At 33.9% G+C, this 15,008-nt stretch overlaps 1 protein-coding gene across 19 annotated transcripts in view; it reads left to right on the forward strand.

The window, feature by feature from the left end:
- cac (calcium voltage-gated channel subunit cacophony) overlaps positions 1 to 14,568 on the forward strand; it is a 60,252-nt gene extending 45,684 nt beyond the window's left edge. For 4 of the 19 annotated variants that reach the window (XM_085193401.1, XM_085193399.1, XM_085193400.1 and 1 more), the window contains 18 exons: positions 205 to 471; positions 820 to 963; positions 1,211 to 1,412; positions 1,499 to 1,663; positions 2,961 to 3,071; positions 4,645 to 4,728; positions 5,901 to 6,083; positions 6,230 to 6,321; positions 6,450 to 6,603; positions 6,683 to 6,810; positions 6,897 to 7,099; positions 7,265 to 7,473; positions 10,694 to 10,812; positions 11,156 to 11,310; positions 12,611 to 12,694; positions 13,368 to 13,558; positions 13,864 to 13,973; positions 14,061 to 14,568. In XM_085193401.1, coding sequence (XP_085049527.1) covers positions 205 to 471; positions 820 to 963; positions 1,211 to 1,412; positions 1,499 to 1,663; positions 2,961 to 3,071; positions 4,645 to 4,728; positions 5,901 to 6,083; positions 6,230 to 6,321; positions 6,450 to 6,603; positions 6,683 to 6,810; positions 6,897 to 7,099; positions 7,265 to 7,473; positions 10,694 to 10,812; positions 11,156 to 11,310; positions 12,611 to 12,694; positions 13,368 to 13,558; positions 13,864 to 13,973; positions 14,061 to 14,280 — 2,821 coding nt within the window. In that variant the 3' untranslated portion in view covers positions 14,281 to 14,568. Of the gene's footprint in view, positions 1 to 204; positions 472 to 819; positions 964 to 1,210; positions 1,413 to 1,498; positions 1,664 to 2,960; positions 3,072 to 3,880; positions 3,992 to 4,644; positions 4,729 to 5,900; positions 6,084 to 6,229; positions 6,322 to 6,449; positions 6,604 to 6,682; positions 6,811 to 6,896; positions 7,100 to 7,264; positions 7,474 to 7,981; positions 8,018 to 9,343; positions 9,511 to 9,682; positions 9,696 to 10,693; positions 10,813 to 10,898; positions 10,946 to 11,155; positions 11,311 to 12,610; positions 12,695 to 13,367; positions 13,559 to 13,863; positions 13,974 to 14,060 lie in introns of those variants that run through there. The other 15 variants (XR_014878456.1, XR_014878451.1, XM_085193398.1 and 12 more) reach the window with 14 other exon arrangements.
- The last annotated feature ends 440 nt before the right edge of the window (positions 14,569 to 15,008 follow it).

The raw sequence follows: 15,008 nt of genomic DNA on the forward strand, positions 1-15,008 counted from the left end.
AGCAAACTTTATATTTGTATAAAAAAATGCAAATTACCGATAATATACAAAAGTATAGAATCAACGAACCATACAATAGTTCTTAAACTAGATAAAATATGTTCTAGAATATTATCCCTAACTAGAACTGTCTTCATTTAATATGTTTTTTTTAATATGTATTTACATAGTTTTCAAATAATATAAATCTCTATTTTTTTACAGAGGTGTCAAGAAAGGGGCGGGGCAAAATCTATCCACGATAAAATCGTTAAGAGTGTTAAGAGTGCTCAGACCTTTAAAGACTATAAAACGTGTTCCAAAATTAAAAGCAGTGTTTGACTGTGTTGTGAACTCTTTGAAGAATGTCATCAACATCCTCATTGTGTACATATTGTTTCAATTCATATTCGCTGTAATTGCAGTACAACTTTTTAATGGTAAATTTTTTCACTGCAACGATATCAGTAAGAATACATTTGAAGACTGCCAGTAAGTAATATTTCTCATATATTAATATTTAATTATTTATATATTAAAGTGTATATTCGGAAAGTCTAGTATTAAAATCAGTTTGGACAAATTATGAATTAAACACTGCTATAATGATAACGTTTTTAATAAATTCCCTATGGTTCGAAACAAGCATAATATATAAAGCCAAATAATTGCCAACTACGCCATTATAATTACTTATATCATCGATATTTAACTTATTGTTGCTAACTTGGTGGCAATGGGCTATTGTGTTAACCATGAAAACATCTACATTCTCCTGAAGAGTTTTCCGATATTTTAACATAATATTTTTTATTCACTCGTAAAATTATTATTCAACAGAGGATCGTACTTTATGTACGAACAAAATAGCCTGTTACCGCGAGTTGCGAAGCGCCAGTGGACGACGCAATCCTTCCACTACGACAACGTCGCATCCGCCATGCTGACGCTGTTCGCGGTGCAGACGGGGGAGGGGTGGCCACAGTGAGATTTTATATTTTTCTTATTTTCTTGTCACCATTTATACATTTTTCTCATATTGTTTAAATAAAGTTCAAGCGCTTGAATGTCATTAGCGTTGGATTAGTCATTTATTTCGAAATTATTTCCTGCATAAAAGAACTAAAATTAGTTAAAAATACATACTCTAATTTTTAACAGTCATCAAAAGTCCTAGTAGTCCTAGGAGACGAGTGAGTCATATATTAAAACTCATACTATTTATTTACAGAGTATTACAAAACTCAATGGCGGCCACCTACGAAGACAGGGGACCCATACAAAATTTTCGAATAGAAATGTCCATATTTTATATAGTTTACTTTGTGGTATTTCCGTTCTTCTTTGTCAACATATTCGTAGCTCTTATAATTATTACATTTCAAGAGCAGGGTGAAGCTGAATTGCAAGACGCTGAAATAGAAAAAAATCAGGTAACTTTTATATCTTTCATGTTGTATATTTTGATGTTATACATATATTTGTTGTTCTGATGTCATTCTTATAATTATTATTTTAGAAATCATGTATAGACTTCACAATAGAAGCGCGACCTTTAGAGAGGTATATGCCAAGTAGAAGGGGAAGCCTTAAGTACAAAGTGTGGAGAATAGTAGTCTCTACGCCCTTTGAGTACTTCATCATGGCTCTTATTGTACTAAACACGTTATTACTCATGATGAAGGTATGTATTCAATCTTTGTATTACAAATGCGACAAAAATCATTGATGACATTGATTCTATAACAATATTATCTTATATTCATAACTTACACTAAATATAACTAAACAAATAAAGCACTGTATATGTGAGAAGTAGACAGCGATCACCTATACCAAGTAGACGAAGAAACGGTTGGAGTTAATCACAGGGCACAAAATAGATTAGCCGCCTTCCCTACGAATCACGACGGTCTGCACCCTAAAGTAAAAAAAGTAAAAATTTGTTATCGTACGTGTATTGGTTACCATATCCGTAATATATACATCATATATATGATCTACAATCTAAGTGATATCGTTAAAATGTAATTCAGTACGTGTCTCATATTGGTGTTTAGTTAGTGCTGCCAAATAACAAACATAACTCACACTAACACTACACAAAATTCTCTATATTCCGGCGTCAGTGTACACAGCAATGGAATGCGCCGTTCTTGAACCAGAGCCTATTATTACCATCGAGTGTATCGTCAAATACTTTTTTTGTTGTTTATTTGTGTTTTCTGTTGTGTAATCCTGTTCCTTGCTTGCTATTCATTAATATTTATATATAAGTGTTTTTGCACGATACGCCTATCCTTCCTGCACATTTTCGGCACATGTTATCACGTTTTATTTTATGTATATCCGTGCTTGTGAATGCACATTATCTCCGGAATCAGGTCGAGAATGAAGCCATTCATGTTGCTCGTGTTGCATGATTCTTATAAAGCCCTATTCTTGTCTTTTGTGTGAAAGATGTGCATGATTGTTAGAAAGGCCTTCTGCCTAATGAAATTTAATGGCTTCGGGCTGCTCCATGTACGTCTGTGTTCATGTAACTTTTAATATTATAAAATATTAGCGGGTGTACGAAATTAAATAAATTAATTATGAAAATGCTGCAAATACTATCACCGATTCCACATTTAACCCCATTGTAATTTTATTTTGCAATTTAAATTTTACCACATATTTATTTATACATATATATTTATTATTTATGCATATTATTTTTGTTTTAGTAGTTATTAGAATTCATTACGGCTCATTATATTCAACGTAATTGTTTAGATTTTTTACTCCTAATCTAAATCTATGTTCAATATTATGTTTATTTATGAAAACCTTGATAATACTAGTAACAACATTAACAATTGCATTCCATACATTACTTGTATACTATGTTATTCTATTCCGAAGTCAGTAGTACGCATCAAATAACAAATAAATATTTTCATTGCCATGGGTTTATCTGACACGTGATCACATAACGGCAGTACTATAATCAAAATGACGTCTACGCGGAGATCCTCAAGTATTCGAATATGGGGTTTACTGGAATGTTTTCTGTGGAAACGGTGTTGAAAATCATCGCTTATGGTGTCAAAGTAAGTACACGATACAAGCTACACGAGTAGGAAGGGATAATACTGATGTTACAAATGTACTCTTTCTGCTAAAAATATAATATTTTGTGTATTTCATGACTGTATGTGGGATTGATTCTAGCCAAGTAAATACTAATCCTCTCCACGTGTTCCCTACTGATTTCTCTCTGATAGTATCTATGATTTGATCGCTGTTCCTTGTGAAGCATGGCCTTTGTTGTTGCATGTAGCACATGTGCGTCCACCACTAAGTCTATAAAGCTCTTGTGTTTCTAACAGTGCTTGCTACAAATATTAGTATGCTGCTGATGCTAATGTTCAGGTGAGGTTTTCCAAGCAACTTGGTTGGTGACATCGTCTGCAACTGGATATATGGGGTTAGTACAACTAAAATTATTATGTAATAATTATCGAACTGTTGAAAATACCTATAAAATCGTAATAAATGTTATCTGTGCCAGCATGTCAGCATGAACAGTGGCCTCTGCATGAAACACGTGCACTATTCACAAATGACTGGGACAAAACAATATAACACACTGAAATGTTGGCTCGATTTCGAAGCTCATAACATAAACAGACACACACACGTACTATTACTTGAAAACAATCATATTTGTAATATTAAAACATAGCGGTTAGTAAGGTACTACGTTTTTTGGACGAAGCTAAATGCTAGAACAGTTTCGGCTAATGTTTTTATTTAGGTTTTTTAGACTAATATTAATTGGTACGTACATTTTTATTAGCATCTAGCTTAGTATTAATGGTTTTATCTTTAAAAAACATTGGTCTTGGTTTTGTGTTAGTTTCACGAGGCTCCACCGCTACTCATGGACATCTTAACAGTCATGAACATAGTATTTACGTTCTTCTTTCTCCTCGAGACCGTTTTGAAGTTAATTGCCTTCGGATGTACGGTAAGAATGACTCACTTTTTGATTAGCATAACATTAAAATTATTGTAATTAGTTCTTTGTCATAAGAAACATTAAATTGTATTTATAATAAGCTGTGATACGCCGAATTGATTTTTATCTGTATCATAAAAATGTTAAAGATTCTCATGTTATAGTTGTACTATTATAAAAGCTATGAAAGCATGAAAATTCGTGGGTAGGTCTTTGTAAATTATATCTATGTTTAATTTGCCAAGGATGCATGTAGAAATATTAACTTGATTATATGAGAAACTTTTACATCTGGTTCACGTGTTTATACAGAATACCTTAATTTTAGTTATATTTCAATATTCAATACTGACTTGAATATATTTAAAGCTAGAAAACTATTTAATAGAACATTTATGACATGCTGCTTATTTTATGACAATAATTTTTGATAGATTTTAATTACACTTAATAATATTTTTAGACTATACGCAAGAAGTTTAGCATATTTAGATATCGATGAAATAGAAGATGAAGAGAGATATCCTAACTCCTGTCCTTATTCTCCTTCCATTACCGATGACATGGAAAGCGTACATTTGTATACTAACATTTATTGCTTATATTTAATCAATTTAAATATCAAAAATAATAAATTATTAATTGTTCACTTATAATTACAGAATTTTTTCAAAGACCCTTGGAATACATTCGATTTTATTACGGTCATTGGAAGTATTATTGACGCCCTCATCATGGAATTCGGCGTGAGTGTTAAACCTTTTATTGACTTGTTGACTTGTGTTAGCAATAAACTGATTATTTATAATGTCTCTGCTATTGTGATGTATTGATAAATTCTTAAATTCTAAGACATATCCTGATTACAGAGCGACCTCGCTGAAAACTGTGCTGACATATCCTGTCAGCAGGTAAAGAATTAAAACTTTGATTGCTAGGAAAAATAGATTGTTTTGTATCAAGTTTTTTGGTGGTTTAGACTTTCGTATAACATGATTAATATTTGGTAGTGCTAGAAGATTTCTAACATTTTGATCTCTAGTTATATTATAGCTTTCGAATAGGATTCGTGTGCTAGGTGTGATTTGTGAAGTTGGTGTTATTTGTTTAATGAATATAGAAAATGTTTGAAGTACTAGAATTTTTAAATTAGTCGTGTTTATCAATTATCGAAGATTTTTTTTATTGTTTTCTACTAGTTACCCTGTCGTATCAAAAGTAATATTAGACCATATCATATCAGATTCGCTAGATATCTTAGTATAGTAAATCCATATTTTTCTAACGTCTTATATTTTTTAAATTTTTAGCTAATAGTAAAATTAGAGCTGCTGAGATATCAAGCTTTCTTTTTTAATAAAATATTTAAACTCAGTTCATTCACGGTTACATATAACGGTTCACTATGTTTTGCCTCGAAATTCGAATGCCTTCGAATTATGAATCGAAAAATTTGAATTAAGAAATATATTTTACGTATACAAAATATATGCTAGGAAAAACATGGTGAATACATGTTTTAACATACAAAAATCGCCAAAGTTTGGCTGAAACATTATACTTTTATCGTAACCAATAATCTCCATGATTTATATATCCTCACAAAATATTAAAATTACTACGTGAATCATCCCTCGCTTTTAAAAATATTTATAAAAAAACCCTAAGTTTCTGTAGATTTCTTAAAGCAACTTGTAAGAAACAGTAGGGTAGTTAAATGTATTAAATTAAATTTCTCCATAGGTTATTATAAAGTATATATTTTCGATTACGATATTTAATGCTTTTATAAATTACTTGCTAATTACTGAGGGTGAATGAATTGGCTTTGTATCAAATAGAATTGAACATATTTTTAAGAATATTTGTTTTACAATTTATTATTCATCTAAATCATATGAACATATAAATATTCCAGGAGAACACATTCAACGTAGGTTTCCTCCGCCTCTTTCGAGCCGCGCGACTGATCAAGCTGCTTCGACAGGGCTATACTATTCGAATACTTCTTTGGACGTTCGTGCAGAGTTTTAAAGCCTTACCCTATGTGTGCCTTCTAATTGCCATGCTATTCTTTATCTACGCCATTATCGGGATGCAGGTACTCTTGGACATGACAAATATTTCTAATTTCCATATAATATGTACTGGTTTTATATCAGAAATTATACAACATCCATAATTTTAAAAAGAAATTCTACAATTATCTCATAGGCCCATTTAATAAATTAATCAACTTTTTTATAGGTGTTTGGTAATATAGAATTAGCAGCAGAATCAGATATGAACAGACATAATAACTTTAGAAGTTTTATACAAGCGCTCATGTTATTATTTAGGTAAGTAAATTATTTTAAATATTTATACAATTGCGTAACACTTCTTAATTATCAACAAACTTAATACTGTTCAAAGGTTTTTGCAGAATGCCTCATTTTTTTATAAAATTTAAACATACAATTTTTAGATGTGCTACGGGCGAGTCGTGGCCGAATATAATGTTGGCTTGCCTTAAACCAGCCAAGTGCGATAAAGCGGCTGAAAAGTCCGCCAACGAGCCCTGCGGAAGCACACTTGCATATGCTTATTTCGTATCATTCATATTTTTCTGCTCTTTTCTTGTAAGTATTAAATTAAATTTTACTAAGATTAAAGAATTATATTCACGTTCATGTAAAACCTACATTTAATTATTTCCAGATGTTGAATTTGTTCGTCGCCGTCATCATGGACAATTTTGACTATTTAACAAGAGACTCGTCCATTTTAGGAGCACATCATTTGGACGAATTTGTTCGAATTTGGGCGGAATATGATCCAAATGCCACGTAAATATAACAAAACAATACAATACCTATTTATTATTTTGATTCTGTATATGTCATTTAATGTTATGTTATACATTTCATTCCAGAGGAAAAATTCATTACACAGAAATGTATGATATGCTGAAAAATATGGATCCGCCTTTAGGTTTCGGTAATAAATGTCCTAACCGACTAGCGTACAAAAAGTTAATTAGAATGAATATGCCACTGGACGAAGAGGGGAAAGTCAACTTCACCACAACACTCTTTGCCTTAATCAGAGAAAACCTCAGCATTAAAATGAGATCCGGTAACAATTTTTACTATAATGTTGTTATAGATTTTTTATCAACTTTGTGAAAATTATAAGAAAATTAAATTAATAATGAAATCGTTGACGATGAATTCCATGTGACGAGAGATATATATGTATATATTAACATTTATTACAAAGACATTTTAATGTGTTTTATAGCTGAAGAAATGGACCAAGCTGATGAAGAACTCAGGGAAACAATAACAAACATTTGGCCGCTACAAGCGAAGAAGATGCTAGATTTGCTGGTGCCTCGAAAAGATGTTCTCAATGCAGGAAAACTAACGGTTGGAAAAATTTACGCAGGACTTCTCATCCTAGAGAGTTGGAGATCGACTAGGTTTGGCAAGAACGAGCCAAAGGTTCCGGTAAGTCGTCAAGTAATCGTTAGAATCTGTGCACCCTCGTCGTTTTTATATTTTCTTCCACGTGGTTACTTATTAAAATTGCAAAGTTTAATTACTTTAGGCGTAGTTCAACTGAAGTCGATTAACGTGTGTGGCTAAATTGAAATGTATGTTTCTGCACACTTTAGTAAATTTGAGCCAAGTATAAATTTTCGTCGTTAGGATTATTAAATTCACGATTATAAAGTAGTGTTTGTTGATGGACCCTTAAATTCCCTATGTTTAGATTTATGGAATACACTTAATAGTTAGATAACTATAGTTTGTTGTTATCGTCCCGTGGATGTATTGTTGTATACTAAGGCTTATATGAAATTGATAGTCTTGAACAGAATTGAACCACCAAATGGTGATTGGCTATTTATAATGAGATCAACTTAAAAAATATTAATATTTAACAACAATACAATATCACTTTAGTTGAAATCGACTCTTAATGAGTCGACTACATTGGTGGTTTACTTTTCAGGCATTCAGCGAGAATAGCCCTACGGCCAATCAGCCGGTAGTATTTAATGTTTTAAGGAACGAAACTTTGACTACCTTTTTCTTGCACTATTATAGATTATTTATTTATGCATTTGTTTTTTAATAAACTTCTTCCGCATCGTGTTTAAATAAAGTTTTTTGAAATACAATTACAAAAATAGCGACCGAATAACACGATGGTTAACGAAGATCTTTAATCATTTTACTAGAGTGATTTGAAATATTAGTAATTAGCAAGTTTAACAGATTTAGTCATAGATAATAACGCACATCACCTTGGTAGCGTGGACAAAACTGTGATGACTTCATTTGTACACATATTTGTCCAAATAACCGTTAGGTCGTAGTAAGCCACAATCAAGCCATATTTGTGACCTGTCCTATAGTTGCAAAATTCGTAAATAGTTTAGTAGGCGAGTTTGTGTGTTGATTCTTTAGGAGTGTGTGTAGATATAGAAGTGTGTCTTTACGTAGATGTCTTTTCCCATTAGTGCAGTGTTCTTTCGACTCGTTCGCTATTTTTAAATTTATCGGATTTTATTTATTTATATTTATGATATTTCCACATTTTTATTAATTGCAAGTGTGCATGATTAAATATTTTTACTATTACAATTTCTATCAAATTTGACTTTATTTTACTATTTCAGTTTATTTTAATTACATTTTGGCTCAATTTCAATCATTATAGAAGCCTGATGTGATGATTTTATTATAAATCCACCTCAAAGCTTCTTCGCTATATTATAATTTGCAAACACTAAATAAAATATTAAAGCGTGAAGATTGAAGCATTTGTTAATGAAACATACGCATGTTGCAACGATCAAACTGTATATATCTAATATATGTCATTATTTACATAATGTATATCAAACCATCGACAATACAATGGAGTTGCCGAATAGCGAATTGTCTCTGGCTTCAAAATGCTGCACATAATTAAAGGCACTAAATATATTCAAATATGCTTTTATCAATTACAGCTCCCTGCAATTACACATATCTCCGAAGTTTTTCATGTTACAGAGTATTCAATTCATCACCGTATAAGACAACATTAACTCAAAACATAAAATGACGTAGGTGTCCTAGAGATTCAAGCAGACTCTCATCTCTAACACTTCAATGACATTCCATGTTCGATATCATGGTCCATAGTACTTTACACAGAACACGAACAGAAACGACACTCAAACGACTCGAGCATGGATATGTATTGTTTAGGAGGTTTGCGCATACTCATGTAGGTAGTATGTTATATTGAAATGGTATCGGTAAATGGTGACATGAGATTGCGCAAGTTTTGGGAGAGTGGGATGATTTGGGGTGCGTGGTGCAGAAGGCGTCGATCTTAAACTGCCTGCTGGATGCTGCGGCGGCCGGGTTGGTCCCGGGTTCGAGGACAGGTTCTTTGAGCCATGAGATACCAGGGATTGGAGAGGGCCAACATGAAGATCCACATACTATATCCAACCTCGCTAAACGTTCAACAAGAAGATCATTCAAGTAAGTTGCTGAGTTTATTTTTTAGTATAACTACACATTTTTTTATTATAATTAAAGTAATGGCATTAATTTATTTTATATTGATTTAAATATAAAACAAAATTATACCAAATATACATATATTTAGTAGATATAATGATCTAAATTCTAAACTACTTTTCCTTTGTTACAGGAACAATAAAAAGGTGAATACCGTTGGTGAACATATTGACCCAATCATTATAATTGTAAATTAAAACTTGGCGCACTCTCCGCGCAATGCTAGTTCAAGATTGTACACGAGCAAAACTGTTTAAAATGATTTATAATCAAACCGAATTGGCATTAGCAGTATTTAGTAGTGTTCGATGGCTGAACTGTTATTATGGGTGTACTACAGTACTAACTTTATTAAAACATTTCTTTGCTCTAGATAGTTGGTGTTGTAACATTGTTAGTCTCGCTGTATCGATGTGTTGTCCTAATGGAGATATTGTAATCAATTATGTTCCTCGTTTCGTCGTTTAGCTTATATTCAATAACCCTTATTTCTGTAGGTCTAAAGTATGGTATAATATTAGGGGCTTAGGCCCATTACGTCTCTTTCTATATAGATTGTGTTGTAATAAATTGTTTTGGTTTAATATTTACAGGTTGTTGATGTTTAGGTAATTTTTTTCAATGTAATAAAGCAGTATTTTAGTAGATTATTGATGTTTATGTATAACGAATGTCTCCTTGATTAGGTAAATATAGTGAATGATATATGTTTAATTTTTATAAATTAGGGAAAATACTGAAATTGTTGTTTTTTAGACACAGCACTTTTCATGACCGATACACATACACATTAACAATACTATCATCTTCATATGTAAAACTTTTAACAGAATTACTCTTAAATCTATAAATTTAAAATACGCATGAAAAACTAAACATGATATCGCATGATAATAATTATTAAATAGCCTCTTACTAGTAGATCTAACCGCGCGTGGTTGGTAAGTATTCGATGTGTTTAATAGATTCGTATGCACGAGCACAATTGCATGCACTGCAAAGTATTTAGGCACAATAAGTGCATCGGTGTTGTTTATTTAGACCATTTTGTAAATATGGGACAGTAAAAGCATTTGAGACTTAGAGACGCGGAATAACCTCTAGCTTTTAGGAAAAGCAAAATATAATCAATTCTAATCTCTAGGTGCTGGAGTTACAAGATGTAGGATCTCACCATGCGTCCATGGAATCTTTAGACGAAGCAAGGTTACAGCCACCACATGCATACCAAAATGGACATCATGGAAGATCGTCTAGTTTAAGGTAAGAATTTAAATTGTTTTTCTTTTAATATTTTTTTTAATTGTTTTATTTTATTTTTGTTTTTTATACTTATTATTTAATTTTAGTGTCATCGAAGAAGAGATTGATCTTGAAGATATCGTAGTTGTTCACGGTATGTCTAAAAAGCATGCCAATATGCAAGACAAAACCGGATTAACCATACTAATTTGTATTACAGTTATTTAGCATGATACTAAAAAGATTTAACTAATAACCAATAATTCAATTATTTCTAATATCTTATACAACGATCTTGGAAATGTTATCACAAGAAATAATATATTTATCAAAACTTTAATGTGTCTAATCTAATATTCTTCAGACGATCCCCAAGTCCAAGACGACGAGGGCACTACGGAGGCTACCACCACGAAATTGGCTTCTCCGATACAGTTAACAATGTTGTCGAGATAGTCAAACACGAGCACCAAAGACATGGTCGTACGCATAGAGCGCCCCATCATTATCACCCACATGGTAGGTGACTTTGATTTTAAGACGTAAGCTAAATTGCTCATAAATATAGCGTAAAATATAAGACTTTTATAATACCACATCTAAAGTGAATCTGCTGATATCCTTAGAACATTCATTTTACAACATAATGATTTGTCACTCCTTTGATTTATTTTATTTTGAGTGTATTTATTTTGTCCTTATTTAATGTCAGCAGACTCACTGGCTTAATGCTAATGCAAATAAATTCGTTGAGTTTACAAACCATCGTTGAAAGTATCACGATAATTATTAAGCCTTAAAAAGCTACTTTCTCGCATTCGATAACAATTATTCCCATTTTTTTCATATAGTTTTCACGCATAATGTAACCATAAGCATACTTATTACCTTTCATTTAGATTTAGTTTATAAAATTGAAACAGTTTTGCAAACATTTTTCTTCTCATGAAGGTACTCTGAAAGTTTTGTGAGAAGATGGGAACCTTAGCTTTAAAGTAGTTGTAGACACTCATGTTCCGTAGTTGTAGTCCATAAGATTTTCAGTGAGCAAAGCTACTATATGAATTCTTATTATTAGATGACGATTGTTTATCTTAGCCTTGTTAACTATATCACGAAGCTAGTTTTGTAATATACTTTTGTAGCTGAGATTTAGTTTTATTGGGATTACTGCTCATTCGTGTGCATTTGTTTATTATCTAATAAATAATACCATCAGGCTATACCTGTTGTTTAATAATATTGTATAGTTAATTATATAAGTTTATCTTAGGTAGCGAATGAATCAGATAATGATTTAGTACTAAATAGATGAGATTAACGTATTAATACAATTGGCAGTTAAGTATGTGATGATTTTTAATATGAATTGCGCAATAGTGTCAAAATTGTATTGCCTGCTGCATGCTAAACCAACGAGTGCCCTATTTGGTCGCACAACGCTTTTATGCAGATTCTATAAGATGCCTGAAGCGCATGCATAAATTAACATCGAACACGTCATGCAGCATGCAAACGCTTGATGAGAAACTTTAGATTTTCTACTTTCTGTTGAATTAAAATGAATATAGATTTAATTCTTGTACTACACACTGTACGCTTTGTGTCCTGCATACTATATAACATATGGACACACTTAACTCCAAACTGAGCAACGTTCCGTTCCTTTGATATCCAAATTCCTCCTATACTGTCTTGATTAACCTTTGTCAGATATTCAAAACTTTTAGAGTCACCTTTTTGAGTAAAGAAATTAGGTCGGTAATCCGACGGGGTAGGGTAAAGCGTGGTGGAAGGTACATGAAGGTATTCCTGACAGCAGGGAAGGAGTGGAGGGCGCCGTACCCCACGACCAGCCTGAGCCAGCCCTCGCGATCGCCCAGCCCGCCACACCACACCTACGGTGAGATCCACTCGCCACACACTGGACCACACACTTTACAGAATACCCAGTTTGCTTTACGCAATCAAAGTACTAAGAGACACCACTGAAACTACTCACACCAAACACTACTATTTAAAAGAAACACTTTTTGTTTTCAGATGTGGCTCTTAACAATATTTATCATAATATCACGATTCATATATAAACTTTGCAAGGCGGCACATCCAATACCCCTGAATCTTACGATAAGATATCACGTTTAATAGAATATAAATTTTCAGTCCAATCCTAAAATGAAAATCCTTTAATCATAAAAAAAACCTATTGTAAAGTAAAGGGTCTGAGTTCCGAAATTCTATCTTTAAGTGATCTGAGAGACCCTTTGCTCATTTGGAAAAATTTTGTTTGACAAGATAAGACTTTTAAGATAATTAATCGATGTCGTTGAAAGCTGTGCGCATGAAATACATATGGGGGAAGCTTGCAAAGAGAATTGCGGCGATATCCATAAGAAAATTGTTTGCACATCTGTTCGTTATTCCCGGCTATATGATTTTCTTTGATTAATTTTATCTTTCTTTACTTCTTTCATATAATTATATTACGCCTTAATCATATCATGTTACGCTTGTCTGGCTGATTGTGCTGCAGTTGGCCAGCGATAAGAACGCTCAAATTATTCAAAGAGCAGTTTGGGCATCAATAGGTGGAGAACGTGAGCGGGAGAGAGAGCGCGAATGGCGAGAGAGGCGAGAGCGGTCGTGGGAGCGAGAGGGGGGTAAACGCGGCCGTGGCCGGCAGCTCCCTCCGACGCCCACTAAGCCGTCCACATTACATGTAAAACAACAGCCATTCAGCAGAATTAGCCACAGCCCCTCGCACGTAAGCAAATAAATCCCTGCAATGTACAAAATTTAAGAAAATGATTCTGACCTTGCATTTATTTAGCTTATATTAAAAGTCTTCTTAGGTACCTTTCAGGGTTGTAATAAAGGTAGGCAATATTCTAACTTGACTATTTTCATTTTCATCAGTTCTTATCATTTTACTATTTATCCACAATTCCGGTACAACTTTTTGGGCGATATAATACTACATTAGCAATTTTCCATCTTGATATACCAGATATTTGAAATGATCAAGAATTGTTGATATCAGCGTGTCCTAATTGGTTTTCTCTGTGTCAGTTATCTTTGAGGCATACAACTCGAGAACCATTAGAGCCTCTACACGACGAGTACGAGTACGGTCGAGAAGTTGAAAGACTGATACACAGAGATTATAGATCTAGAGAAAGGTGAGTGGAACTTTGCCATCTTGAATATGTACATGTAGCTGATGTAGTAAATAAAAGCGTATGTTGATCGTTTGTTCTGCTGTTAAGCGTGAATGAAACCGGGCGTGAGTTCGGCAGGCGCGGGTGGGGCTACGAGGCGGAGCGCGGCGGGCGCTCGTACGAGGCGCCGCTCAGCTACGAGGCGGCGCTGGCCATGGGGCGCGGCGGCGGAGCGCGCGCGCTGCCCTCGCCCGCCGCGCCGCGCCTGCCCAACGGGTACAAGCCGCGAGCGCGCCACTCCGACTCCGATGAGGACGACTGGTGCTAGCGGCGCCGCCGCGCGCGCTCCCAGCGGGACGTGCGCGCGCCCCCCGCCGCCCCCGCGACCGCCCTGCACGCGCACACCTTCTGACTCGCCCCACGGGCCCGCGCCAGTGCTCGTGTGTTAGTCACGGACGACCGTTGCTCGCCGACCGGACGCCCCGAGCGTCCGAATTCTAGTATTTTACAAAGTTTTGGAAAATTTAATTTTTAATTCGCTAAAATTTTACTCTTTGATTTATATTACGGTTAAGGTTATCGAATATAAAACAGTGCCAGGCAAACTTCGTTTGCGCTAGGAAAAATAATAATAAAAAATAAAAATAATAGTAAAAGTAAACTTTCTATATTAAATTTGCACTTCATAAAGTCTACATTATATATCGCCTGCTGAGACGGCCCCGCGGCCCCGCGGCGGCGAGCGCGCCGTCCACGCCCAGGCCGAGTCTCATGTTCAAGTTAGACGTTGGGAGATCTAGCATTTCATCGTCGAAACAAATTATTACTAGAAATGTATAAATATTTACATAGCGAATAATTTTTACTTACGATTAGTTAATATATACTAAATAAATAATTAAACATTTTTTATTGAATTTGCTGTCCTTCCCCCAAGTGCTTTATATCTATGTTATTTAAATTTAATACAATTAACTAAATAAATATGAATTATATGTAAACTTTGAAGAATTTCTGCATTATATTACTTAAATTGTTAAATCGTGTGTAGGCCAG

Source organism: Heliconius melpomene, chromosome 11, assembly GCF_056956725.1.
Source record: "Heliconius melpomene rosina isolate 202511_hmr_F chromosome 11, ASM5695672v1, whole genome shotgun sequence".
NCBI lineage: Eukaryota > Metazoa > Arthropoda > Insecta > Lepidoptera > Nymphalidae > Heliconius > Heliconius melpomene.